At 41.5% G+C, this 25,592-nt stretch overlaps 3 protein-coding genes across 3 annotated transcripts; 2 read left to right on the forward strand and 1 right to left on the reverse strand.

Annotated features, from left to right (window-relative positions):
• Positions 1–922: 922 nt before the first annotated feature.
• bcdin3d (BCDIN3 domain containing) lies at positions 923–1,781 on the forward strand (the record flags this gene model as incomplete). The annotated part of the gene is made up of 2 exons (XM_079748201.1): positions 923–1,123; positions 1,221–1,781. The coding sequence occupies 2 exons, from the start codon at positions 923–925 to the stop codon at positions 1,779–1,781; spliced, it is 762 nt and encodes a 253-aa protein (XP_079604327.1).
• A 261-nt stretch (positions 1,782–2,042) lies between these two features.
• ppp4r1l (protein phosphatase 4, regulatory subunit 1-like) lies at positions 2,043–14,526 on the reverse strand. The gene is made up of 20 exons (XM_079748688.1): positions 14,426–14,526; positions 13,248–13,292; positions 12,288–12,426; positions 11,616–11,722; positions 11,306–11,448; positions 10,998–11,144; positions 10,785–10,892; positions 9,737–9,802; positions 9,104–9,262; positions 8,767–8,891; positions 7,973–8,484; positions 7,481–7,815; positions 7,290–7,373; positions 6,987–7,172; positions 6,618–6,779; positions 6,240–6,340; positions 5,929–6,049; positions 5,365–5,499; positions 4,477–4,618; positions 2,043–4,379 (listed from the first exon to the last, which is right to left on the reverse strand). The coding sequence occupies exons 1-20, from the start codon at positions 14,430–14,432 to the stop codon at positions 4,234–4,236; spliced, it is 2,970 nt and encodes a 989-aa protein (XP_079604814.1). The 5' UTR covers positions 14,433–14,526; the 3' UTR covers positions 2,043–4,233.
• A 296-nt stretch (positions 14,527–14,822) lies between these two features.
• On the forward strand, positions 14,823–25,325 carry rab22a (RAB22A, member RAS oncogene family). Its single transcript, XM_079748689.1, has 7 exons — positions 14,823–14,963; positions 15,480–15,559; positions 16,159–16,240; positions 20,029–20,100; positions 20,188–20,294; positions 21,002–21,111; positions 22,492–25,325. Exons 1-7 carry the CDS (start codon positions 14,928–14,930, stop codon positions 22,587–22,589), a joined length of 585 nt encoding a protein of 194 aa, XP_079604815.1. The 5' UTR covers positions 14,823–14,927; the 3' UTR covers positions 22,590–25,325.
• The last annotated feature ends 267 nt before the right edge of the window (positions 25,326–25,592 follow it).

Below are 25,592 nucleotides of genomic sequence, written 5' to 3' on the forward strand. Positions count from 1 at the left end.
CATCACAAGTGGGAGTTTTCCACCTAGATGTACGCTGGATAGATCAGTCTACCCAGTGCACTCTAGCAAATATTGCTTTTCTATCCATCATAGATATAGGTGGACATCCCACTTGTAAGGTCAAAAAAACACATGGCTAAAACACTCACACCTGGTTGAATAATGTGGGGCTATGTCCGTTGTCCATGTATTTGTAATACATGGACTGTGCATCTTTCAGACGGATACTTTACTTTCTATTTAATGACCAGTCCAAGTAAAATGTTTGTGTGGGGAAAAATGCATTGGCCTGGTGTCTGGCATGCAACCAAATGCAACATACCGTTACCGTGAATAAAACATCGCTTTTTATGGGGTTTGAACATTGTTGGAAACAATTGGGAAAATGCACATAGGGAAAGTCGTTGTAAGATTTCTGAAGGCGGAAGTGTTACATATAAACATTGAACGACTAACACCTGACACAAGGATCCGACTTCGCAGCAAAGCCATAAAAAAATCTTAAAACAAGAATTTTTATATTATAAACATTCAGCTGCAGGTATTAGTTTGGACACTGCTTTTTGAGTTCAATATTAGAGATAATACTCTCGCAAGGATGGAAAACACATGACATTCCCTCCAACGCCACAGAAGCTAGCTTACACAACAGCATCCTTCAGTATACATTCACACATCAGGCCTCTCAAATAGTCAAATATATACAGCACAACATTATGCATTGTTATCTGCCATAATGAAAACACGCTGAAAGCCGTTGCTTACCTTTGTGTTTATACAACTAATAACCGAAAGAGTCTTCACCTTCAAAGCAGCACACACGGACGTCGACAACTACGGGAGCACATGCAGGACAAATTATCTTCAGGAGAGCTTTAGGTGGTTGTTTCTAGTCGGACTTGTTTAGAATGCGCACACTACAATGGCAGCATACGAGAAGAATAACGTGGACAATGATTTAAATGATCCAGGTGCTGCTCCTTATGGCAACTTTATGAACTATTACACATTTAATCCACCTGAGAACCGTTTAAGTCTACTGCCTAATACACTCTTTCAAGATTTAGGATACAGAGACATTCACCAAACTATGTTGATGCTCGACGTAGGATGTAATTCTGGGGTATGTTGCACATCGCTCTATTAAATTTATATGCAAGTAACCGTCAGGTCGAGTGTTTGAATATCCAAAATATGTTCTTTCTATTTCTAATTTTTAGGACCTGAGTGTAGCTCTGTACAAACACTTTGTGCTGACACCAGAAAAGGACGAAAGCTCAAAACCCAGGGCAGCTCACGTCCTGGGTTTCGATTTGGACGAGAGCCTCATTCAGCGAGCTCAAGAGACAAACCCGCTTCGCGAAAACATTTCATTTATTCCTCTAGATATCGCCAAGGATCCCTCAAGCCAGGATCCACTGCAGGACTACCTCAAACGACATGGGTGTGCCCATTTCCATGTGTGTTTCTGTTTTGCCGTCACCATGTGGATCCACTTGAACCACGGTGACGTAGCTCTGTTAAATTTCCTCTCTCGGCTTGCGTCCCTAAGCCAGCATATCGTCCTGGAGGCTCAGCCCTGGAAGTGCTATCGCTCTGCGGCCCGTCGGCTGCGGAAGCTTGGCCGCTCCGACTTTGAACACTTCAAGAGCTTGAAGATCAACGGGGATGTGGCGGACCATGCTAGGAAACATTTGGAGACACAATGCAGCATGGAGCTTATCCAGAGCTTTGGCAGCACCACCTGGGATAGAAAGTTACTTCTCTTCAAACGAAAATAAAAATCCCCTCCAATGATGTCCTTGTGGGCCTGTAGATTTGTCAAATATGATATTGTTGGAAAAGCAAACCCCTTTTAGTAATTAAATATTCAAGTACAGGTTTAGTGTACACTACATAAGCATACTGTGTTGTAGGCATACAATTGTTGGAATTGTTTCTTTATACATCCACTTGGTGTAGTCTTTAATTGTCCACTGATCCAAGCTTGATTGGTGTATATTCATTTACATTAAACACCAGAACACAACCTAATTTCATCATTTTAATTACAGAATGCTAAAAATAACATTACATAAAATGTCCTTTTAAAAGAAACCATTGAATATTACAAAGGTTGTAGATTTTGCAAAGTTAGGATATAAAATCTTTGAACAGTGGTGCATAATTGAAAAGAAAAATAATTTTCATAAAATGCATATATTAACAGTTCTACCACATAAAAAATGAGATGGGCACAAAATGTTTGCTGACTGATGAGATGAGTATAGACGATGCACAGCCACAGTTAACTCTCCTTCCAAACACAAGAAGTACTTGGGGATGCGCAGCGCGCTCCACACATCAGCTGAGACTTCAAGTCATGGTCAGAATGGCTGATTTACACACTAGGTGGGCTGGGGGGGGGGGGGGGGGCGTCAAAGAACTGAAGACTCAGAAAGTGACTTGGTGACTGCTCCCATCATATTCACACATGTCATTGTAAAAATAAAGATGACTGGCCATTGTTTCAGAAACACATCGTTTCCACAGGTTTAAGCTATACAATGTTCCAAATAGCTAAGGGTTTTAGAAACCTCATACTTTATGCATTCAACCCATACAAGGGCCAATAATAACACCGCTTTCTCTTTACATCTATTCACCGACCTCCTGATGAACCGCCCAACACACTCGACGGTGATCTGCGTCATTCAGAATTTGCTACTGTACAACTTGGTCAGTCAGATCCACTGAAACGCTACCATGGTCACATGTGTGGTCAACTTAAAAAAGGGAGCTAGGGATAGACTGTACAACAGGAGGAAGGGAAAACGGAAGGCTTGACATGCATAATACAAATGAAATAAAAGAATAGTGTGCTTGAGTTGCCACCGTCCTTTGCTCTGAGGTTTGATAGTCGAACCGTGCCACTTCGTTGTGAGCCCTTGTTAGAATTAAGTGTTTCTTAACCATGTGAAAGGTGCTCCCCGTGAGAGCAGTTCAACACAAGAGGACATTCAGTCTGCCCAAACCCTGGGCCCCTTTTCTCTAGACAACACACACTGGCCAGAGCCGCATCCTGACAGAGAGGTATTTCCTTGGCTCTCCTGCCATCCTTGGAGAGGTGCTGTCACATTATTTGCACACACGCACACACACGCACGCATACGCACGCACACACACACACACACACGGCAGCAATGCCACCAATAGTCCATTAAGGCATTCATTCAGACATGAGACATGGTGTTTACATCAAGGCCTGTAACGCAGAGGCAGTCCTCGGTTCTCCTGTGTGACAGCCGTCGTCGTAGTGGTAGCATCATCGGCCCATGAACACGTGAAGCAGAATGGTGTGAGAAACAAGTGAAAATGGAGAGGAATGGGAAAGCGTGAAGAGCCCAGTGGAAATGAGGAACACAACAGGTTGTTGTGGCAAGGGAGACCCAGCCGCAGAGCTACTGGGTGGGTTTTTAAGCTGGTCCAGAACTAACTTAGTAAACCACCGGGAGTTCCATCAGCTGGGATGTGGTGAGCTGCCACTCAGGCCTAGCTGGTAGTAGCAGGTCAGAGATAACGTGTCAAGGTCTGGATCAGTCCCCCCTGAGTTGGTGCCTGCGTCCGCCATACAGACTTCCTTAGCGTGCTTGTTCATTTAGGGATCCAAAAGTAAAAATAAAATAATCAGAACGGGAAGGAAAAAACAAAAATCAACTTTATAATTAGCTTTGGAGAACACGCTCTTAGCCCCCTCGTTGATTGGTGAAGCAGGGTCTTAGCATGTTACTGGTATAGCCGAGGAAAAGGAGGACAAGCCGAGTGACGAGGTGTCACGGCTGCTACCAAAGAAGGATCTCTTGAGTCCTGCTCACTATTGTTAGGTTTTCTTTTCTGATTGGGGAGCTTTCATGGCAAGAAGAGATCAAAAACATCCCTCTTGAATTGAAAAAATGTCTATTATGTGTTGTATAATGTGCATTATGCAGGTCTCATCGCAATAAAAAAAACAATACCGCCCTGTTGTTTTGTTTTACGAGAGCATGCATGATATAGGTCGGTATATATGCTGTAGTCTGTACAAATCTGTAGGGTGTGGCTGGTGAAGGACAGTTCTGCAGGTGGTGGGGTCTGGTGGTCAGGTGCTGGTGACGGCAGTTAGACGCTGACTGTGCCTCAGTCAGACAGACAGGTAGACAGACAGGCAGGCGGAGGGGGTTAAAGGGGAGTGAGGGAGGGGGGCAGAGATGGCGGCTAGATTAAAGGGGCCGTGTCCATCAGGGCCTTGTTAGGATCCAGAGTGGCAAAGAAACGCACGTCGCGGTCCTTGTCCGTCTGCAGCGCCATCACCGTCTCCTCCAGCTCGTCCGAGAAGGGGCAGCCGGGCTCCTTGAAGTAGGCTGCAGGACATCACCCGCAATGACAGAGAATCAGTACAACCGGTACAACGGGTATGCAAAGAAGCACTATCAACCAAAAAGACAGCAGCCTGCCCACCTTTCTCCATGACGCTCTGTCGCAGGGCCTTGGCTACGAGGACGCGCACATTGGCCACCGAGTCCGAAGAGAGGCTCAGCAGACTGGGCAGGAGATGCTGGGCGAACTGATCCATGGGCATGCAGTCCTCCTCTACTACAGCCTGCACACACACACAACGGTAAAACATGTATCCCTCAACTACAAAAATTAAGTAATTACGTTGCGTTACTTTTCCAGTCGAACATGCACTGGAATTTTCCTACTTGTGTGTTAAAAATGTATCCTTCAGCCAAACGGGATATAGTACCTAATATAAAATAACAACTGAGATGTAATAATGTGTTATTTAAATACAGAGTAGTTGTGATGGTCAGCGCTTTGGGTAGGCCACTAGTGTGTGAAACAGTATCTTGGGAAATGCGTTATTCAGCTGAGTCACTAGGGGGCAATGTTGCGCTGTGTCACACGACCTAAAGGGCGAATTCAGCATTATTCCCAACAAAGAACCTCTATAGAACAAGCCTACAGAATGTAGGCAGCAGGCCTCAAACGTGCCAGTATTTATTTACATTTAAAAGCTTTTAAAAGTTGTGCAATAGCCTGGTTCGAATAAATATTCAATTTAACTTGGTTGTAATTTCTTCTTTTTGTGTTTTAAAAGGGACACAACTAATGAATATAAACAAGGATGTTTTAATGCTGACATACATTGAAAGGACTACTAGAATCACCATATTTGAGTGATTGTACGCATCAAAGGGTTAAATCAAGCATTGAGAGGAGATTTCAAAACATCAAGATATATATTGTGCATCGCGATAGAGCCCAAAATCATTGCAATATAATTTATAGGCCATATGGCCCAGGAGTTCTTGTAGTGATAAGAAGTATAGAATTATCACTGACCTGGCAGATGAATGCAAAGGCTTGCCGTCCCACCCACTTGTTACAATGGCAGAATCGGACTATGAGCTCGTTGATAAAGTTCAGGCCTAGGTCATTAGCTCCACTTGCATACAGCTTCTGGAGGATCTCCACCACCTAGGAAAACATGACACAAAGCATAAATATGTCTCGGTTAATGCATAACAACACAGGGTTAGACTGGGCTTTGACCAAATACGAATGATCGAAACTAGCTTTTCTTGTAGCTTTAGTTGTAGCTTAGTTGTACCACGTCACACCCAGCCATAAAGATAAAGGGAATGTGCTATGTCACTTACGGTGAGCAACACCCTTGATGTTGACAGGCCCATAGAAAAAGGCATGGCAGCAAATCTGTACATTAGCTTTTGTAAAGATCTACACTAAAGCCCATGCCAATTAGATTTCCCCATGCACAGCATTGTTTGTTTAGTTTGTTAACTTAATTCAAAGCTACGCTATATCAGGCAAACACATAAGGCAATAAGGCACCGGTAATGAGGCAACTGATTTCAAAATGGTTGAGGAGAGGACATAGGTTCTCACCAGTTTGTAGGAGATCCACCGGACTTGGGAAACCTTGTCTGAGCAGAGTGTGAGAGCAATCTGTCTGAGGTAGTCATACACGTCGTAGTGGCTGTACAACTCTATGATCAGGATCAACTGCCTGGAGAACAGAGACATGCAGGGATTTAGAAAACGATGCCAACGATTATGTTACTGTGTGTACCACAAAATGAAGTATGCCTGGACATAAGGTCACTCGGTAAAACACATTTAGATTCCAGGTTCCCTGCATAAAGCCACTGGACTTTATTTGAGTGTCTATTGTGAATAGCCCAGAAAAGGACACTTACTCGGCCAGCTCGTATCTGAACCTCCAGTTGCGACTGTTGTCGGTCACCATGAACTCCTGCAGCTGGTAAAGATACTCTCTCCTCTTCTCTGCATGCAGCAGCTGTCAAACCATATGCATATTTGAGACTAATTATAGTCAGTGATGTAAATGGACTGTAGAATATTAGTGGCCTACAGATCAATACGATTTGAGCAGAGCAAAACATTGATGTCAAATATGTTGATGCATAGTTAGATTAAATGGTAGATTAAATAATGGCCACAAACTGAGAAAAATTAAACAGCCTTGCTGCATGGCTCTTCAGAATGCAAATAGTTCCACTTGCAAACCTGACAGAGATCACTTACATAGCACGGTTTGTAGGCGCAGGACTGACCTTGAGGAAGTCGAACAGGTGTTTGAGGACGCCGATGCGGACCTCGTCCAGGTCCTTGAGGAAGCCGTTGAAGATGGGCACCAGGTCGGCGGCCGTCAGCTGGTCGCCCAGGATCACCGCCAGCTCATGGATGGAGAAGGCCAGCGTTCGACGCACCTTCCACTGTTCAAGACACAATGCTATTGCGTAAGTATACCGCCATGTTACAAGTTGAAAAATTATTTGTATTGGAAAACTGTCACACATTCCAAATTGTATAATCTAAAACATGTGTGATCAACCAGCATTTAAAGTATGCGAGACTTGAGGGATTAAGAATTGTAATTGTATGCCGTTGTAGGCCCTTGGACTGTTCATCTGGCCCCCTACCTGAACATCAGTGGCCAGCGTCTCGTAGGTGTCCTTGAGGCAGTGCCAGTTCTGGCGGCCAAGCGTGAGGGCCACCCCAGGCAGGCTGAAGGCACAGTGTTTGGCTATCTCCGTGTCCACCGTCTGGGCCCTGTCTGGGTCCGTCATGGACAGGTACTGGTCCAACAGCTGCTGGGGTATGACGTTCTGGACGAGGAGCAAAGAGGCAACATAATGAAAACACTACCAGGAACAGCGGGGGAAATTGTGCCATTTAATGTGACCAATGGGAAACATTCCTTCATGGGAAAACAACCAACTGACCTGGAGCTTAGGCTTCTCCTCTGGCACTGGACTAGGGGCAGAGTCCTCCTTCTCCTCCTCCACGCTTTCAATCAGTTCAGATTCCTGAAAAAAAAAAAAAATGAAATCAAAACATTATAATGATTAGATATAAAACCTGAAATTATTAACAAGTTGAAAAAAAATTAATCGGGGTCATTAGAAAGACTGACCACGCTGCTGTGGTCAGAGTCGTCCCGCACCAAGACAGGGGAACCTGGGGGAGAGTCTTCTTGGCCCTCCTGGGGCTCAGTCTGGGTCTCCATCTCGCCCTGTTCCTGGACGGGGCATGACTCTGAGACCGCGGGAGGCTCCACCATTTGCTCCTCTTCTGTGGGATTCTGCTCGCTCTCCACCTGGACCTCAGCCGTTTTGGTCTCTGGTGGTGGGCTATCACTGTCGGCATCGCCTTCAGTTGGACTCGATGGCTGGTCTTCGGTTGGGCTGCCATCAGTCGGGCTGTCTAGCTGGGCCACCTTAAGGGCTGCCGACAACACCTGGACTTGGGCTGAATTAACAAACGCAGATACCATGAGCTGGCCAGTAATGACATGGATTTATATGGATGAAAAATGTATGTCCCATCACAGCAATTTCTTGCTGCCGAGTTATCCTGGGCTGTCACTTTACAACAACAAAAAGGTATTAAAAGTTAATATACTGACCCTGTACATCGGGGTCATCCATATGGGGCTGCAAGCAGTCCAGGACTTTCTGGATCTGGTCGCTGGTCGCTTTAGCTGGGCTGTATGTTGACACAGGACATTCCTCCTCATCCTCTTCCTCTCCTTCCACTTCCTCCCCTGTGGTTGGGCTAGTGAGCATCTCCAGCTCCCCACTGATGTCCGGTAACGGAGGCCTCCAGTAGTTAAAAGAGTTGAAGTTCTCGTCGGCCTGCTCCATGTCCTTTTGGTTCTTGTCGTTCTCCGTTGCCGTGGGGTCATTGTTGTTGTTTGTGTTGCTGTAAGGGCCAACGGATGTGGAGTTTCCTCGCGTCTCTGAGGCAGCAGTCGTAGAGTTGTTGCCGAAAGCATGTGCATACTCGAGGTCAGCCATCAGGGAGCGCTCAGGGGAAGGTGTGGCGCGGCCGTCCTGGTTGGCAGGAGTGTGGCTGATGGTCCTTTGTGTGGGGCAGCCCCCCATTTCAGAGCACTTCAGAGGGTTGATGGAGCAGTCACTGCAATGGAGAGCCAAAAAGCAGATTCCTTCATATAATATCTTCAAAAGTGCAATATGAAAGTAAAGTGTGTGCCATTGCAACGTCAACTTCAGCTTTTGGGGCATGTTACATTTACAGTCAAGCTTCCTACATACATTAATAGAACATATATTAAGGATAAGTTTCTGAAGACGAAAGGACAGCAGGATTTGGTACGATTTAGCTATTGGATCTTCGCTGCCAGTAAAAAAAAGGGTGGAGTGATGACAGCATGGAATAGCCTCATAGAGGATGTTCTACCTTTCTAAAGTACACCTGGGCAGCGCAAGTAAGGTGCCATCCTCCCGGAAGTGGAGGCCAGTGCCAGAGGGGTTAGCGAAGGTGGAAATGAAGCGGCCAAGAGACTGGAAGGCTCCTTGGCGCACCTGAAGAGAACAAAAGGAGACCTTCTAGTCAAAACATCAACTCTCTAGCTAATCATGCTATTGTTTGTGGTGGTCAACTGATCATAGCAAAACGAATGTCGTCCCCCTCCTTCCAATAACGTCAACGCAATGGTATCTTTCAACGAGCCATTCATGCTCGTACATCAGCTACAACCTGAATAAATCTTGACAGTACTCTTAAAATGCCTTACCCAGCGTGACTGGTCACTTATGAGGTTGATGAAGAGGGGCGACAGTTTTGTCCGTCGCACCTCTGGGGATGTGCAGTTTGAGACGACCATGAAACACTCTGCGCAGGCTTTCCTGATGCCCCACAGGCTGTCTGAGCACAGGTCAAAGAACTTGGGCATCTGTGAAAGCACAGTAATTTGTTTATTGAGCGACCTTTGGATCAGTTTCTGAACATGAGCCCATGGCTATGACTAATGAAAGTAAATGTCCTGGACAGGAAAGGAAGAAACAACAAGCTTTCCAATTTGCAGTACAATTATCAGAATGAATTTGAGGGAGAGAATAAAACTAAAACAATGGCATCGGGTCAAACAAAACAATTTTGAGACAAAGCATTTTGGAAGCCGCAGTTTATTTGCCAACAATTAAATGGCTGAATAATAATGTAGTTATTTTTGGCAGGCAATTTTAAGGGGGGGCACAAGGTCGAATGGACCCGATCTGCACAACGCAAACAATATCTTCCCAATAAAGATGCAGCCGAATATAGAATAGCATTGCATATCGTGTCGATCCTTATTTGTTTGGCTATAATGAATACAATGATAAGTTGTTCATAGGGTTTTTGCTGGATTACAGTCAAGGCCTCTTACCAGCAGCTTTTCCGTTGCCTCCTGGCCTACAATGGAACAGAACTCTCCGAAATTGGCCGCGCAGACCTGATGACAAGACAATGAGGCAGAATTACGCGACAATCCTTTCTTTGACAAAAAGGGACACACATACCGAGAGGTATGGCTCTTCTGTTTACAAGGAAACAATCGGGCACCAAGCGTTGTTTGGCAAAACAAAAGTACACATTTTAACTGATATGTTATTTACTTCTGAATAGCCATCCAAGCTTGCACCAGTTATGCAGGGAATTAACATTCCAGCAACAGAACAACAGCAGAGTGTTGGCAGCGCTGTAGAGTACAACAGGGTTAATGTTGACTCTTAATGAAGACTAACATTTTACCAGTGGCACCAACATTTTCACTTGGTGACCAAATTCGGTGGCCAGCCCTATATTGGCATGTCTATTGTCATGTACCATTCATCTGTGTACTTCTAGTTAAAAAGATATTACCCACTTGAAATAAATTGTTAATGTTTTAATTTCATATTTCCTCACAACCTGACTTTTTGACCTCACAAACTCCTAGTAGGAACTTGGACCTTTCTACTACGTGCGATGCCATTGCGGTTCTCCGTGGCTCGTCTTGTGTGAGCCTCGCTTTAAGTTTAAGCTCTGCTCTAACCGTGGAACAAAAGTGGATCCAAAAGCCACTGACTTCCTCCACACCCATCATATTAAACAAAGATTTTGTAGCTCTTGATTTTGTAGTTCAACATTGTAACCGCCCTGACTGAAAATGTTACATGGTGCGGGAAGGAGCATGGTGGCGCATGGACACTATCACATCGTGGAGGGAGAATCTTGATAAAAAAAAGTATTCGCGCATCCACATAAGGATTGCATTCTTGAGCCATGCATTGTCAGTCCTCTCCTACTAGGTTCAGCTCCCAATTCAGACACATTTCCAGAAAAAAATGGAGTAAGATGTATACGTAAAACGCTGCTTTACATACAGATAACAATTCGGAGGAACAATAGGAAAAGCAGAAGTGAAGAAATTGGAAGGGTTTGGAGGTGGTTACCTTGCGGACTTGGAAAAGCCTGGCATCGCTGCACAGCTCACAGAAGCGCATCAGCAGCAGGCGCTCTACGGTGTCTTTGCTCAACATGGTGACCAGTTTGCACATGATCTGAAATGACACAAAGGGGTTATTAGAGAAATTATTGATAAGAATAAAAGTTTCATGTACAAAGCCAGTAGATATAATGTAATAGAAAAGAGGGACTGCTCTTACAGCAACGGCCTCTGATTTGTAATCGTCGTCGCTGCTCGGCTCTGTGAGTTCTAGCAGAACGGGGCAGACTTTGGTCTCCATGTCGGCCTTAGAGATGAGGCCTTGCTCCAGCAAAACTAGCAAGGCTGCCTGGCTAGTCTTCCGCACCTAAAGAGAAAAAGAGACATTATGTAGTGGTCAAACAAAAGTGAGGCTGTACAATGTCCAGAAAAATAAATAGAAAACAGAAAACATTATTTTTAAGAATGACACAATTGTTAATTAAAGTTGTTGGCTTCAAGATAATTGTTTGCCAACTACAAACCTACCTGATTATTTGGGTCGGTGAGATACAGGACCACGATAGGTACCAGGTATCTGGAGAAAGCTGCTGGGAAGTTGGGTCGGCTCTCATGCAAGAACATGGCGATGTTTGGGATCTGTTCCATTAGCTCAGCCCGCACTGTTGGCTCTGGGAACATGCCATGACAAACATGAGCATATGCACAATATAAAAATATAAATCTGTAGGTGTTAGAGGAAAGCTCATGTCCAACTGGAGTGAGTCTCAACCACAGTTGCACATATCCAAAGTACGAATGAATCAAATTAAATGCAGACCAACAAAATATAATCTACCTCCATCTTCTGACATTCTGGCAACTGTCTCCATGACACTGATAAAGTCATTTTCATTGTCACTGAACTCTCGAAGCACATCTAGCAGCCCGCGTGCCACGATCTCCCTGGGAAGCAACAGAGCCTCTGGGTTAGTTACCTGCCAATAGCTAAGACGTGCACACTGGGTAAAAGCATCACAGCCCAAGCTGACAAGTACAACCGCCCACTGATATACTTGGTAGTAATTGTACATTACTGCAGAGCTTGAAAAGTGTGAGGAGAGTACAAGAAGCATGAGAACAAAAAAATCCACTTAAAGAAATCATTTGTAGTGTCTGGCAGACTATGACATTTAGATCAAACCACATTAGCGTGAGACGCAGATCAACAAAAGGGTATTCCCGGAATGGCAGACCTTAAAGTTTCGGGATCTGAAACTAAAAAAGGCCACAAACAACTACAGGCCATTCTTAAAATCATGCATGTTCCAGGAAGATCTGTGACATGCTTCCACCACAGTGTTGGCCCAGGTATGAGTCTTCCAAACAGATAGGAATGTGGATGGTCTATAAAGATGGTCTACGGCAGGCCTTTGTTCTGGCTGTCAGAGGTTATCCAATAGTCGAGGTTATCCAATATTGTGTTGTTGTCTACTGTGGGGCTAGGGTTAGCTCCTGGGCAAGTTCTTACCTGTTGAAAAGGTTCTCACTGAAGGCATACTTCTCAAGCCTCCCTAAAGGAGTGAGGTTGTCTTGTCCTGCATCTAGGAAGGCTGTGATCCGTATTCCTTCACACTCTGAGCCATAGTTTTCAAATCCAACTGTGTGGACTGAGGGGGAAAAGGGGGAAATTGTTAATGCAAACATACATACACACTTGGGTAAATTACAAATATGAAAGAAAATACCAAAAATTAAAAAGAAAACTTTGCGTAGTGTCAGCAGAGACCAAACAGTTGTTGTTCTCTGTTTTTGGTCTTTGAGGGAAAGTTCATCACCATGCTCAATGAAAAGCACAGAGATCGGATGGTCCATATAGCTTCTAATAATAGAAACGAGTGAATCCCCATGAGGATTCCTCCAGTGTTATGTTGGGGATGGATTGACGGCTTCAACATTCCCAAGGTCATGCATCTGTCATTTTCACACATACTAAAAGGGGACGGCATGGTATTTCACACTTTTCTGACCACCACAACTAAGACAATTTCCCAAATATATAAATGTATTAATTACTGTTGACTAGTCCATCAATGTCCTCATACAGTAAATAAAACACTACCTAATCACGTCTTATTACTTATACAGCCTTTCCTGTGGCTTTCGCCTATTCAATATCCCCAGCGTTTAAACAACCTGTTGTTTAACATCACATGTGTGTATGAAACTACTGCCATCAGAGCAGTCTTTCAACAAAGGTTAATTTCACAGATACTAATATATGTTTACTGGTTGCGCAGCCCTGTTAAGATGGCCCCATATTAACCCGATTTCAGGAACAGCTTCAAAATGATCCAGAATGTAAACTGTCAATGTGGCAGTAGAGTTTATGAGGAGGGCACATCCTGCTTCCCAAGGACCTCAAGCATTTCTGTAAAAAGGCTATTTGCTTAATATGAACTATACATGAAAAAAAATATCCGGAACTTACAGTCATCCATATCATCGTGGCCATCTTCAAAATATAAAGACAGTCCTGTAATAATGGAGAGGAAATAAGACGGGAAAGACATGACGGTAAAGGTTAGATGGATTACAAACTTGTGAAGAGATCTAAACCTTCCAGTAAGGGCAGTGCTGTTACACCAGTCTTGACTCTAAATAGTAGGGTTGTCATGCATGTGACAAGTGAACAAAGAATCTTGTGAAAGTGAATAGCAATACAATACAAACAGCCAAGACACAGTACAATGCAATGCACAGTGCAATCAAACTCACAAAGGCGAATTAGTGAGGTAATTGTTTTAGACTGGCTAAATTATCGTTTAAAGATGTACCACTTAAAAAGGAATTTCATGACATGCATCATATTTTTTCATTCCAACATCATAGTCGACTTATGAAACAAGACGAGTTTCCGAGCTACCCAAATACACATATAAATCATAAACGATCTGATCACTTGACAATAATGACAGAACCCATGAACTTTGTCAAACAATGAATAACAGATCCTAACGGTTTGATAATATAGGAGATAGCATGTCAATGTTTACAACTGAATAATCAAGGGAACCCGCCCCAATATGTACATAATAGCAGCGTTGGTACAGGGACTGTTTAGTGTTTGCTGCGTCAATAGGGTCCGATGCTTTGATTAGTTCTGTACAATAATTCACTGATTAGTTTTTTAGAAGCTATCCCTTTGTTATGGTACGGTGCTGGATGTAGTCCCCTTATGGTCGCAAATGACGTTAGCAAAAAGGCTAACGTTAGCTAAGCTAGGTCAACTCGTTCACGCTGACAACAATTCGATGTTGTACAGGGTTAAGACAGATAAAGTAGGGACAAACTATTAAAGACTGTGAGACATTACACCATCACTTTGAGCATCTATCATAAACACTTTGAAAAGTGGTGTTAAACCTAATAAACTTGCATTATTAGCTTGCTTTCGTCAGTAAACTAGCTCGCTAGCTATGCTAGCCGACACGGCTCGTCCAGCCCTTCAGTGGGATTTCCTGGCCGTAGGGCTCGCTTTGATTCGCCTTATGAACCAGAAATCGATATTGAATCCTCAGGGAGGTAAATGCACAACCAGACATGCTATCCAAAAGAAGAAAAGTATGTTTAACCATCGAATAAATTCCATTAAGAAAGTGCCATTACCTGCCATCTTGATTCTGTGGTGCTCCGCCGTGTGGGCTGTCACTACCACAGCTGTCACTCAACCAAGGAGAAGAACTACTTCCTCAAACCACTTCCTGATGCAACTTCTCCAAGATAATTGATCAAAACTAACAATTAATCAGACGCCAATTTCTTAAGCCATGTATACATGTGGTTAAAGTAATCACCATCGCTGACCCTCGGCTTCGTGTTTTTCCAACAAAAAAGCCGATACAGTCACGTGACCCGCTGGAGTTCAAGATGGAGACGCTGCGAGGAGGTTAGCTCGGTGTTTACATCACCTACATATTGAAACTCATGCAGTATACCAAGCGTCGGCCAAAACCATAACGTTTCAGCCACTTCGAACGGTATGCATGGTTTCTGACAGTAGTCAGGTAACCTTGTTTTCAAAGACTGACACTGAAACAGGTAGAAAAGAGTGAATGTGTCCAAGTGACTGGAATGTTGGTCACAAACTAGTTGTGTTGAAGAGATCGATATGGCACTGAGAGAGTTGAAAGTGTGTCTTCTTGGGGTAAGTTAAGAATGATTTGGATCTCGCTGTATTTGCATTATACATGGATAGTTATGTGTACAATTAGTGCTAGTAGAATAAACAGTAGATTCCCAGCTAGTATAGCCAATACACTTCGTTCTAGGGATGTCATAATAACTACTTAGATTAGGCATGTTGTTGATTTGTGGATCCGTTATAACTGTTCATACCTTATGAATTTAAGAATAAAATACATTTTCCAGTAAAACAAGCACAAATTCGACAGAATTATATCCTATGGTTCGACCACTGGTCCATCAAATATTTAATCTTTTCAACATGCAATCATCTTGTAATTATTCAAGTGTACCAGAAAATTTCGATTAGATGCTCTGTATAGCTATCTAAAATAATCTCATAGCTAAAGGATAAGATTGTAGGCGTGTACATCCCATTTCCGAGTTACGTCTACATTTTACAAATATTGATTTGTGGTCAAACAAAAGGGCTGTTATGTTTATTATGTAAATGCTTGGTAACAATTTACTTTTTCAGGACACTGGGGTTGGAAAGTCAAGTATTGTTTGGCGGTTTGTTGAAGACAGTTTTGACCCAAACATCAATCCAACAATTGGGTATGATAATATGCATCTGTTGTAAAATTGAAAATGTGTAGATTTAGGCCAACTAAAAACACCATTGTGGGTGTTTATGTAGGTATTTATAATGAGTCCAATGTAGAAGTTCTGGAAAACCTGTAGGCCTGCTGGAAATTAAATGAAATGGTAATGTAGATTGCCTCTAGTCCTATTTGTATTTATCTCTGCTAAATGTTGTCGACCCAAATTGTATGTTGAAGGTTGGTGTCATAATTATGAACATGAAGATGTACTAACTATTACATTATGCCTTCATTTTGATACCGTCATGGTTACAGGTATATTCTTTACCACTATCTGGAATGGGCAGTGAGCAGAAGTTGATGTAAAGACATTTGAAATGACATTCCATTAAAAGTACAATGGAACTGTTATGAGATTGGAAAGAAGCCAACATATGAAATGACTGGAAGCCTATGTTCATTGTGAAAGGAGTTTGAGGAGCAATCAACATAATAAGGCGGCCCCTTGTCTGGGAAAAAAATGCTAGTCAGCATAGGCTGAGATTTTCTTTTACTTGTATTTGTTTCCAGTTTTGTGGTAAATTTATGCATGTTCTCGGTTCACTTTTCCAGGGCGTCTTTTATGACCAAGACAGTGCAATACCAAAGTGAGCTTCACAAGTTCCTGATCTGGGACACAGCAGGACAGGAGCGGGTTAGTACACTTGGCTAGCCCAAGCTTTATTTTTGTTGGGCCTTATTACAGTGGTCAAACAAACCTGATTATGGGCAGTGACCGCTATGTGTATGCTCAAAAAGAAAAAGAGTATACTTTATTCGGCACTAACCCATACTTCACATGGGAGTGAAGGGGTATCGCAAAGGTGATCTCAAATGTTAATATAGCATTAACTGATGGGAGCTGATGGATATTGAGTGCAGTAATGCTTTATATCTGATAGGGGGCAATATTTACCTCTTCATAGTGCGAGAGTCTGGGTGCCGTGAAAGCGGGATTAGGTAGGCTAGCTAGCTGGTAATGCATCTTGTTTCTATTTCTTTGTAAAGAAGATTTCCACTTGTTTTTGAAAAATGAAATATAAATACAAATTAATAATACCGAAATAGAAAGATGAGTGTCAAGATGCATTGAATTATCCATTGTATAGTTAGTTTGTTTATTGTTCCCAGGGGTAATTTATTTTCCAATAAACTGTACATCACCAACAATACCCTTTACACACATCATCATCACACAACCATACCGGACAGTAGCAATACATAAAATATAACACGGCAACATACATTAATGACAAAAACCACATAAGAACAAGACTCATAGTTCCCTCAGACTTGTGTCCAAGCGAGCCCTTCGGCCCCTCAGGGTGCTGTATCCGTACTCCCTCCCCCAGAGGGCAGTATTAGAGTGGCAATTGAGAGGCTGTGTGATGTCCTTTGCTATTGTATTTGCAAAGTGTGTGATGGCCTTACAGTTGAGATCTGAGAGGCTGGGGGTGGGGAGACCATTTTTATTGGCAGTAATGTTAGTCATGTGTGTACAATTGACCCAGTTTATGGCAGAGAGCATGTTAGAGAAACAGGTGCAAGGTAGAGCCGGGTGTGTTGGACAATGCTTTGGCTAAGCAGTACGAGATTGGTGGTGTCCTTTGAGTTTGCGGATGGCTTATAGTATTTGATGGCTCCTTTTTCTTTGTCTTATGTGTGCTGGTCGACGCTCGGTTCAATATCAAATGTAAATCTGTAATATTTGAAGGGGTCAACTATTTAGATTGATTGGTTTTTGATTTGGGTATAATGCTTCATGAATGGGTAGCAATTACTTTTCTGTATGGCGTAATCTTTTTCTAAACATTTTGTAATGTCATTAAGTGTTAACTCCCTTCCTACTGATATTAAACCGATATTTTCAACAAATGTAGGAAAGAAAAATAACAGTTTTTGTTTTTACGAGCCCTTCAATCATTTGAATTCTCATCCTTCTTTTCACTGGATGAGTAATCCATGTTATTTCCCCTTTTCCCTCCCTGCATGCATGCACACACATGACTCGCCTTCATGTTTCTTTGTGATTGTTCCCTTCTCTTTACTCACTCCAGAATGTGTGTGTGTGGGGGGGGGGGTGTATTTGGTTTTTTAAGTCCACACCTTCCATGGGGCCTGCGTTGCTTTGTGGCCTTGAGAGTGCCCTAACGGATCTCCGTTCAAGATAAGATGACAGAGTGAAACCCTAGCTGTCTGCCCACTGCTGCCTTGCCACTAAAGGCTCCTATCCAATACTATCTGTGTAAACAGTGATCGCCATAGATTATTTTTCCGTCAAAATCAATTTTTCATATGCACATTGTGCAATGTTTTTTCCTGATACAATTATTCATCTGTTTGCTTTCATGGTAAATTTCTTCACATATTTGATTTTCATTAGTTTATTTTTTTATTCTGTGGTCCATTATGTGGTTTGGATGTCTTTGTCAAAATATTATTTATTGTCATCTTGTTGGCATTGTGTGTGTCTGGGTGTCATTGTGGTCTTCATACTAAACTGTGGAATTTAAAACCTTTTTCTTCCTTTTTGAGTTTTGGCAGATCTAGGTGTAGAAAGGGAAAAGACAGAGCCAGTCAGTGCACATGCAACAAGAGTCAGCAGCATGATAAGGAATATCTATAAACATATTTTGGGAGGGGGGAATGTTAATATGTACTTTTATATGAATTCCTATCTCAGCACACATGAGGGTAAACGTCGTCCCGTCTGTCAACGCTATAGCTGATCCTTACTAACTGTCCACTTCTTCTCCATAAAAAGCAAAGTTGAACTTCGTTGTGCCGCCGCACCGTGTCTTTTGAATCTTTCAGTAATTAATCTGCATAAGCCAAGCATTGTCGGGACTATTTTTTTAAAGCAGCCCTTTGGCCAGATGTCAGGTCTGGCCTTGCCGTGTATGCTCCTCGGGGTGAAGGCTATAGGCGAGACCACACAGGAGTGTGCGGTGGTAGTTAAGCGAGCAGCCTAGTGGTAGCCAGCGAGACAGACAGTATTCGCCTCACCGGCGCTGCCAAGTATCCCAAGTTGGACTCCCTTCGGTGGACTTTGGGCCAGTAACAACCATAATTATGTGGAATGTGTGCTTTCCTGAGGTAACTGTGTCACTCCAAGACAGATAGTTTATTCCATCCTGGTGGGAAAGGCAGAGGCCTTCCAAGTGAATGTCTACTAGAGGATTGTGGTTTGTTTGTTTGAGATTAACACTAAACATCTGATAATGAGGCCATTCATTTCCTAAAACAAGCAAGTCAGATGTCTAGTGAATTAAGATCGGACAATTAAAGGGTGTTACATAGGAATAAGGGGGATCATCTAGAACTTGCGAATGAAAAATATGTGGTTAATTTGAGCTCTCACAATATACAGTAAATCAATATTGTGACTCAATAAGGCAAACAAAATGTGTTGCTCCACTCAATACAAAAATACTGTACAAACAATCATATCCAAATCTGTATGAATCTGCCTATAGACTCTTTTTAATTGTGTTACCTGTTCAAAACCAAATATGAAGTAATGTATCTGTAAGCGTTCAAGAGGTACAGAAGAAAGTGTATACCACTTCTTGGTTAACCAAGTGTAATGGAGATATTACATCAGCAAGACTGAGATCTGACCTCCGAAAAAAGCATTATTAATTCAGAATTTTCTGCAGGAAATAAGCCGGATAATAATGGGTCAAATTATGCTCTTTACAATTTAGCAATTGTCTCACTGGAAACAGTCACCCACCCGTACACAAAGAAAATGTGTACGGGTGGGGGTGGGGGTGTGTTGATGGATTGGACAGTGCTTTTGTGATATTCGGTTTAGACCAAATGCATAGTTAGGCCAAAGACTATGGAGATGTTAACATGTTTTGACACATTCTGCTCATCCTTCCCCCGATGGCTGCCACATGTTAGATTCCATGGGGGAAATACTTGCCATACATCCATTTCAATAAAGCCATTTCTCTTGTACTTTCCTACACTTTAGGAAAGCCTGTAGGTTGGTGCAAAGAGGGCGGCATTTCTTTGTATCGCACCATTTATACCGTGTGCGTTATTCAGTCTAGTGAAGCTAAAGCACACAGTGATGTCACCACTGCACTCTTTTGTTTTCCTATGTAGAATCAGACATAACACATCAAGTCTAGACAAGGTTATAGTCTGAAATGTGTCCGTTTTTCACACAACAGGCCAAACAGTTACATGTGTTCTGTTTTGAAATCTATCTGGAAATTCTAGAAATCTCTGCTCTTCTGTGAGTTTTACGATATTATACCAAGGTTTCACAGAATTTAAGTTCCCCCGTACCTCAGTAGATCCAATGTGCTAGTGGCATAACTCAACTGGATAGCACCATCAGTGATCGGTTTCTCCCCATGAGGAGTGATTTCAAGACATTGCCTTCCCCTGTTTATCCTATCCTAATTTCCCCCTGTCTGTCTCCCATAGTTCCGTGCTCTGGCGCCAATGTACTACAGAGGCTCAGCGGCAGCCATTATTGTTTACGACATCACAAAAGAGGTAAAATTTGTGTTTTGTTTTTTGTGCATATTATTATTTTATTTTTTATTGTGTCAAATCAACCTATGGTAATGCCTCTCTCACCAGGAGTCCTTCCAAACACTGAAGAACTGGGTGAAGGAGCTGCGGCAGCACGGCCCTCCCAACATCGTGGTGGCCATCGCGGGAAACAAATGTGACCTCTCTGATGCCAGGTAGAATCCTGTTAGCACTCGCCGTAACGTAACAGATTCTTCCTCCTCACTAAATAAAATAACCTTATTTTTGTGATAACCCCTTAGGTTTTCACTATATTTATATATGAACGTTAGGGAAATTAAATTAACTTTTTGAGAACGAGGCAGGAAAGACCAACTAACAAATAGGCAGATATAAAGAAAGACAGAAAGGGAGATGGTATAGGTTTGAAGGGTTTGTTTATGGTAAAAGGCGATGTCCATTTAACAGCCAGAAGACTAAGCCATCATCCATATTTCCCATTAAATTATACATGATCGATATGGAATCTTGAGTTGGATCCTAATTAATATTCTATGTCATTAGAATAGACTGTTGAGTTATATCAGCTCGCCTATCCGTCTCTCATTTCACTTCTGGGCCAAAGTGGTGCAACTTGATGATCATTATGGGGATTAAATGGCAGTAGGACTGCAATATAGACGCTATGATCATTCATAGTACACTATAAATTACAAAGCTTTGAGAAATACATGTTTCGGTTTGTAGAATTTCCTTAAGCAAGTCACTCTACTGGAAATGAAACGACAATCCTGGACATTAAAACATGAAAATATATGTACCATGATTGTCATTGGGAAAAAAAAGACTGCATGCAGCATTGTACACTATAGTAGGGAATATCATCCATGATCTATCTTTCATGCTGTGTTTTATTTAACAGGGAAGTCTCTGAGAAGGATGCCAAGGACTATGCCGATTCTATTCATGCAATCTTTGTTGAAACCAGTGCCAAGAATGCCATTAATATCAACGAGGTCTTCAGAGAGATCAGTGAGTGTGTCTCAAGAATTTGAGTCCCATTTTTTTTTTTCATGTTACTTTATCAGATTAGAAATTGGTTGAGTCTTATCATGATGGACATTGTTTATCTTTGTATTTAATGCTGTATCCATGTGCATTTTAAAGCAGGTGTTCAGTATTTTACTACTTCTAAATATTTTAGGATAGGTGGGTGTAATATGTAAGAAGGTACTGCCTAATTAGGGTTTTCCTAATAAGCACCAGTTGTTGTTTGTTGTTTTATAAGCAACACCTTCAACCTTTTAAAGATCAAGTTTAAATGAGCCTGGCCATCCTCTGTATTACCGGGGGCCGGGGTCCTGATAGTCGCATGCATAGCATCTTAAGTCTGGTTAAAAATGCTTTAAAGGTCCAGAGTGTAACATTTTCCAGCATCGTGGTTTTAGATTGCAACTAACTGAATGCTACCCCTAACTCGTCCCTTTCCAACAACTACAGTGGCCTGTACTAGCCTGTGAGGTCCCTATAGGTACTTTCAAAATGATGTCATCAGCTATGACAGCATCACGTATCCAAGTTTCCCCCCGATTATCTGTTTTGCGAAAAAGCAACATTAATTTGAATAGCACCAAGGTCGATTTTTGACGGCTTAAGCCTGTGAAAGGTTTAACAATTTAACAACAGAGGTAACAGCCTATTCAAATTCCGACACACAGTTCTCTTCCATCCATAGTGGTAAACTGCATTCATATACATATAATTCAATAGCAGTTTGAGCTACAACTCAATGTTTACTTGCACTGCAGTACGTGCATATAGGTTGCTTTTGATAACTTGACAGCTTGCAGTTTTGTTTTGGAAGCCAACTTTCTCAGAAAGAGTGATACTTTTCGCTATCAAACAGGGAAACAACCTAAATAATGTACGGCTCAAATACATGGATTAATTAAAGAGTGCACACCCACTTATCGTAATGACCGTCAGCAAACCGCCATTCGTTACAATATTTCATACTTGAATTAAAAACTGTGTGCAAACCGCCATTCGTTACAATATTTCATACTTGAATTAAAAACTGTGTGAGACTCCATGCTAATTTAGTTCTCTCTATACATCGAATATTTGGGCGAAAGAAAGAAGCATGCTCGTTTTCAATAGGCCATACGAGGCGAGGGTTAAGCTTCATGGACATGCCTAACTTTTTAAGAATATGCCGATAGGGTTCAATACACTTATTATACCTCAAATATGCAATAGCCTACTTGTTATTTCAAAGTTATTTTGAGTGTAACGATATATATATATTTTCTTTCTATAAACACGTTTCTGTGACAACTCATAATATTATAAAATCTTTTAATCTCTTTTAAAACAATGTTTAATGTTTGTGTCTGTGCATCCCTTAAAAAGGTCAGCGCATCCCTGTCCTAGAAGCTGCAGGAGCAACTTCAGGGAGAGGTTTCCAACTTGGACGCCAGGCCTCAGAGTCACGTAGAACCTGCTGCTGATGATGGCTGCAGCTTCTGGCCCAAACGTGACACCTCTCTGTGATGGCTTTTATGTCCCATCAAGCCAAAGACAACCATATTCACTAACCCCCTAATGCCAATGGCTTATTTACTTGCAACACAAAAGCACAACACATCAGCAGGGGACATTTTGGCAATATTGAGTGACAGGATGGGGTTCCATACATTTACACACAATTGGCTTCAGTAATATGCAATTTCTTTTGCGTTTTCTCTCAAATGTAAACATTAATGATTACATGTTAAGCAGTTATAATGCATCGTTTAATCATTGAATCACTGAATGCCCCCCAAATCTATATCGCTGACATAAACTTATATGTGCATATGCATACAAAATGCACATCCTAGGGATGCCTGAAATTTTCCCTTCATGGATATCAAACTGTGGACTTTATTTGTTGTCAATTTAATTCACCCGGGGTCTAACAGGAGTCCACATTTATTAGACATTTTTTAGATGAATAGTATCTGCCTTATTGTTGTATCAGTCAAGTCACTTTAAATGATGGACTACCTTTATTGTGTTCCCCACTTTTTCGTTTTTATACTGTCAACCTTAGGTTAGCGAATGAAGCGCTTCCTGCCCTTTTTAAGTTTCCTATCACACTATTAGAGAGTTATTCTCTACTATGAAACGTGTTGGTTATTTGTATGCATGTGGCTTGAAATGGATAACGATTATGGTTCTGATGAAGGTACGAGTGTCTTATGAACACTTCACTATTGTATTTAAACTTTTTAAATTTACTCTAAACTTGGGCTATGGACCAAACATTGCATACACATCCAAGTGCAGCATGGTTGCCTTACTACTCAATTGAAATGCTTAACATCACTGCTTTAGGCACCATAGTGCCTAAAACATAGTGGCACACCTATGTTTATCGTTCTGTGGAAGTTGCGACTCTTTTGGAGATTTGCATGATACTTACTTCAAAATGTCACTGAGAACAGACCAGCGCTCCCACAAGGTCCCTACTCTAAAATGAAGGTAACATATTGACAATAAGTGTTGCTGTCAGCACTACTTGAACTTTAATAATACTGAACTGGCAGGTTCCAAGTGTACCATATAACAATTTTCAATTGCTGACCATTTCTACATTACGCTTGTTATAGGGGAATCTGTCACCAGGATTCTGTATCAGAAAGACCCCGCAGAGCTAGGCGAGTACTGACAGTTGATTTACGGTTTTAAACTAGCGTTTTTCTGGAAAATCATGTTAACTATTTGTGATTTCTGGCCTGCCTTGCTGTCCTCAATCTTTTTCTGATATGTTAAAATGCAGTTCATTAAAGGGAAAAACGATTTTATTTTTTAAATCTTGCCAAAATCTTTAATTGTCCCTTAAACATGTTTAATTTACAGAATATATAGTAGCCAACACTCCAATATAGTTTTATGAAATGGCCTAGGATAAATGGAATATTATCAAGAAATGTTAAGATATCTAAAGCCTAAGCCACTACCCTGACCCATAGACTAATTTGTGTCTTGCTTAGCCATTGTGACGAGCAGCTTTCTCATGTATTATTTTTATTCTGATATTATGCTTCTGAACACATTCTGTGCAAGGGGTGGACGATGAATAACAATAACTTGCCCATACAACCTAGACTAGGTAGTGTACCTTGTGGGTTGTCTCTTCCGTCTCTTATTATTCACTATTTTATAACTAAAATGTTTTTTGATGTGCTGTGTAATGAGGAAAGCTACCTTTTTGTACAAGACGTTTTTCCTTTCTATTACAATGTGCAATAGTTGCCATTATCCCAGGTTCTGGTCACATTTTTACCAGAACCTGGGTACTACAAATCCATAACAGTATATAAGTGTGATATATGATAACCATTTACAATGAAAAAAGACAGAAGCCTTTACGACAATCTCCTTTTGTAATTCAATCGTGTGAAATGCAATGATGCATATATGTTGAAGTGCAACATGTTACAGACAGTTGAGAAAGCCGTTGCAAATAATAGTAATTTGTTGCTCTGTTTCCGCACTACTTCATATTGTCTATGGCTCTGTCTTTAGCTTCAGCTTTATATCTTAAAGGGAATAACTCTAGTACTGCAGCTTGATTGGCCGCATTGCCAAAAAAGGAAAGCAAGTGAAGTATTTTAGTTAGATTGTTTTATTTTGTAGTAGACTTACAAAATTGGCATGTAAACACAGTTGTCATGTCCAACCAGATTTGGAAATTGCTTTGTGGAATTTCTCTACAAAGATATATTGTGCCTATTATTTTGAATGATAACCAACTGCCTGTCAGTTGCCATATTCTTGTTGCACATTGTACATCATCAGAGCCATTTCCCCCATAAAGCTTTATTTTGTTTTCCTTGTGGATGTAATGTATTAATTTAAAGATGTATGTAACAAACTATCTTGTCAGATAGTTGCAAATTGTTTCTGTGACTAAAAGAATTGCATGAACGATATGATGAAATATACCAACAGTCTTGGGCTGGCCCGAGGCATGTAAATTATCTTTGGTATACAGTTTTTCATTGTGGACATATGTCATCCAATAAACACAGGTCATTATTAAGATTGCAGTTAAAAAGGAACCGTCATACTATCTGCACTGTAGTCTAAATATTACGCTTTATATTCTTTTTCATAATGATTGTAAACAAAATGCCTAAAATCTATGTTGGCAGTGAATTTGTGAATGTCCAAAAAGGGAATTCTCAACCTTTTTTTATTAAAAGAAATATGTGGAGAAATGCAGTTTCTATTTAATTCAGATAATATTTAAAAGCGGTTTCACGCTGTACACTCGTGGTTTAGTTGCCAAGTTGCTGGATTTTTAATAACTTGCTTGAGGATACAGTAACTATGTTGTTAGTACTTGATCATGTTACTCCACTGGCCCCTATCCCTTGACGATATATATATAAATATGACATTTGAGATTTGTCTGGGTGGAAGAGGGCCGGGACAGAATATCATTCACTTAACAACCTCTTGAC

Source organism: Pollachius pollachius (assembly GCF_949987615.1).
Source record: "Pollachius pollachius genome assembly, chromosome: 12".
NCBI classification, from domain to species: Eukaryota; Metazoa; Chordata; class Actinopteri; order Gadiformes; family Gadidae; genus Pollachius; species Pollachius pollachius.

What these genes read in the sequence shown, in the direction of transcription:
- rab22a (XM_079748689.1), top strand. Translation starts at nt 14,928, where the DNA reads ATGGCACTGAGAGAGTTGAAAGTGTGTCTTCTTGGG. An exon ending in AACATCAATCCAACAATTGG is followed by an intron (nt 15,560 to 16,158) that starts GTATGATAATAT and finishes TCACTTTTCCAG; the next exon opens with GGCGTCTTTTATGACCAAGA. An exon ending in CGAGGTCTTCAGAGAGATCA is followed by an intron (nt 21,112 to 22,491) that starts GTGAGTGTGTCT and finishes TCCCTTAAAAAG; the next exon opens with GTCAGCGCATCCCTGTCCTA.
- ppp4r1l (XM_079748688.1), bottom strand. An exon ending in GGCTTTTCCAAGTCCGCAAG is followed by an intron (nt 9,803 to 10,784) that starts GTAACCACCTCC and finishes TCTTGTCATCAG; the next exon opens with GTCTGCGCGGCCAATTTCGG. An exon ending in AGGCAACGGAAAAGCTGCTG is followed by an intron (nt 9,263 to 9,736) that starts GTAAGAGGCCTT and finishes GTGCTTTCACAG; the next exon opens with ATGCCCAAGTTCTTTGACCT.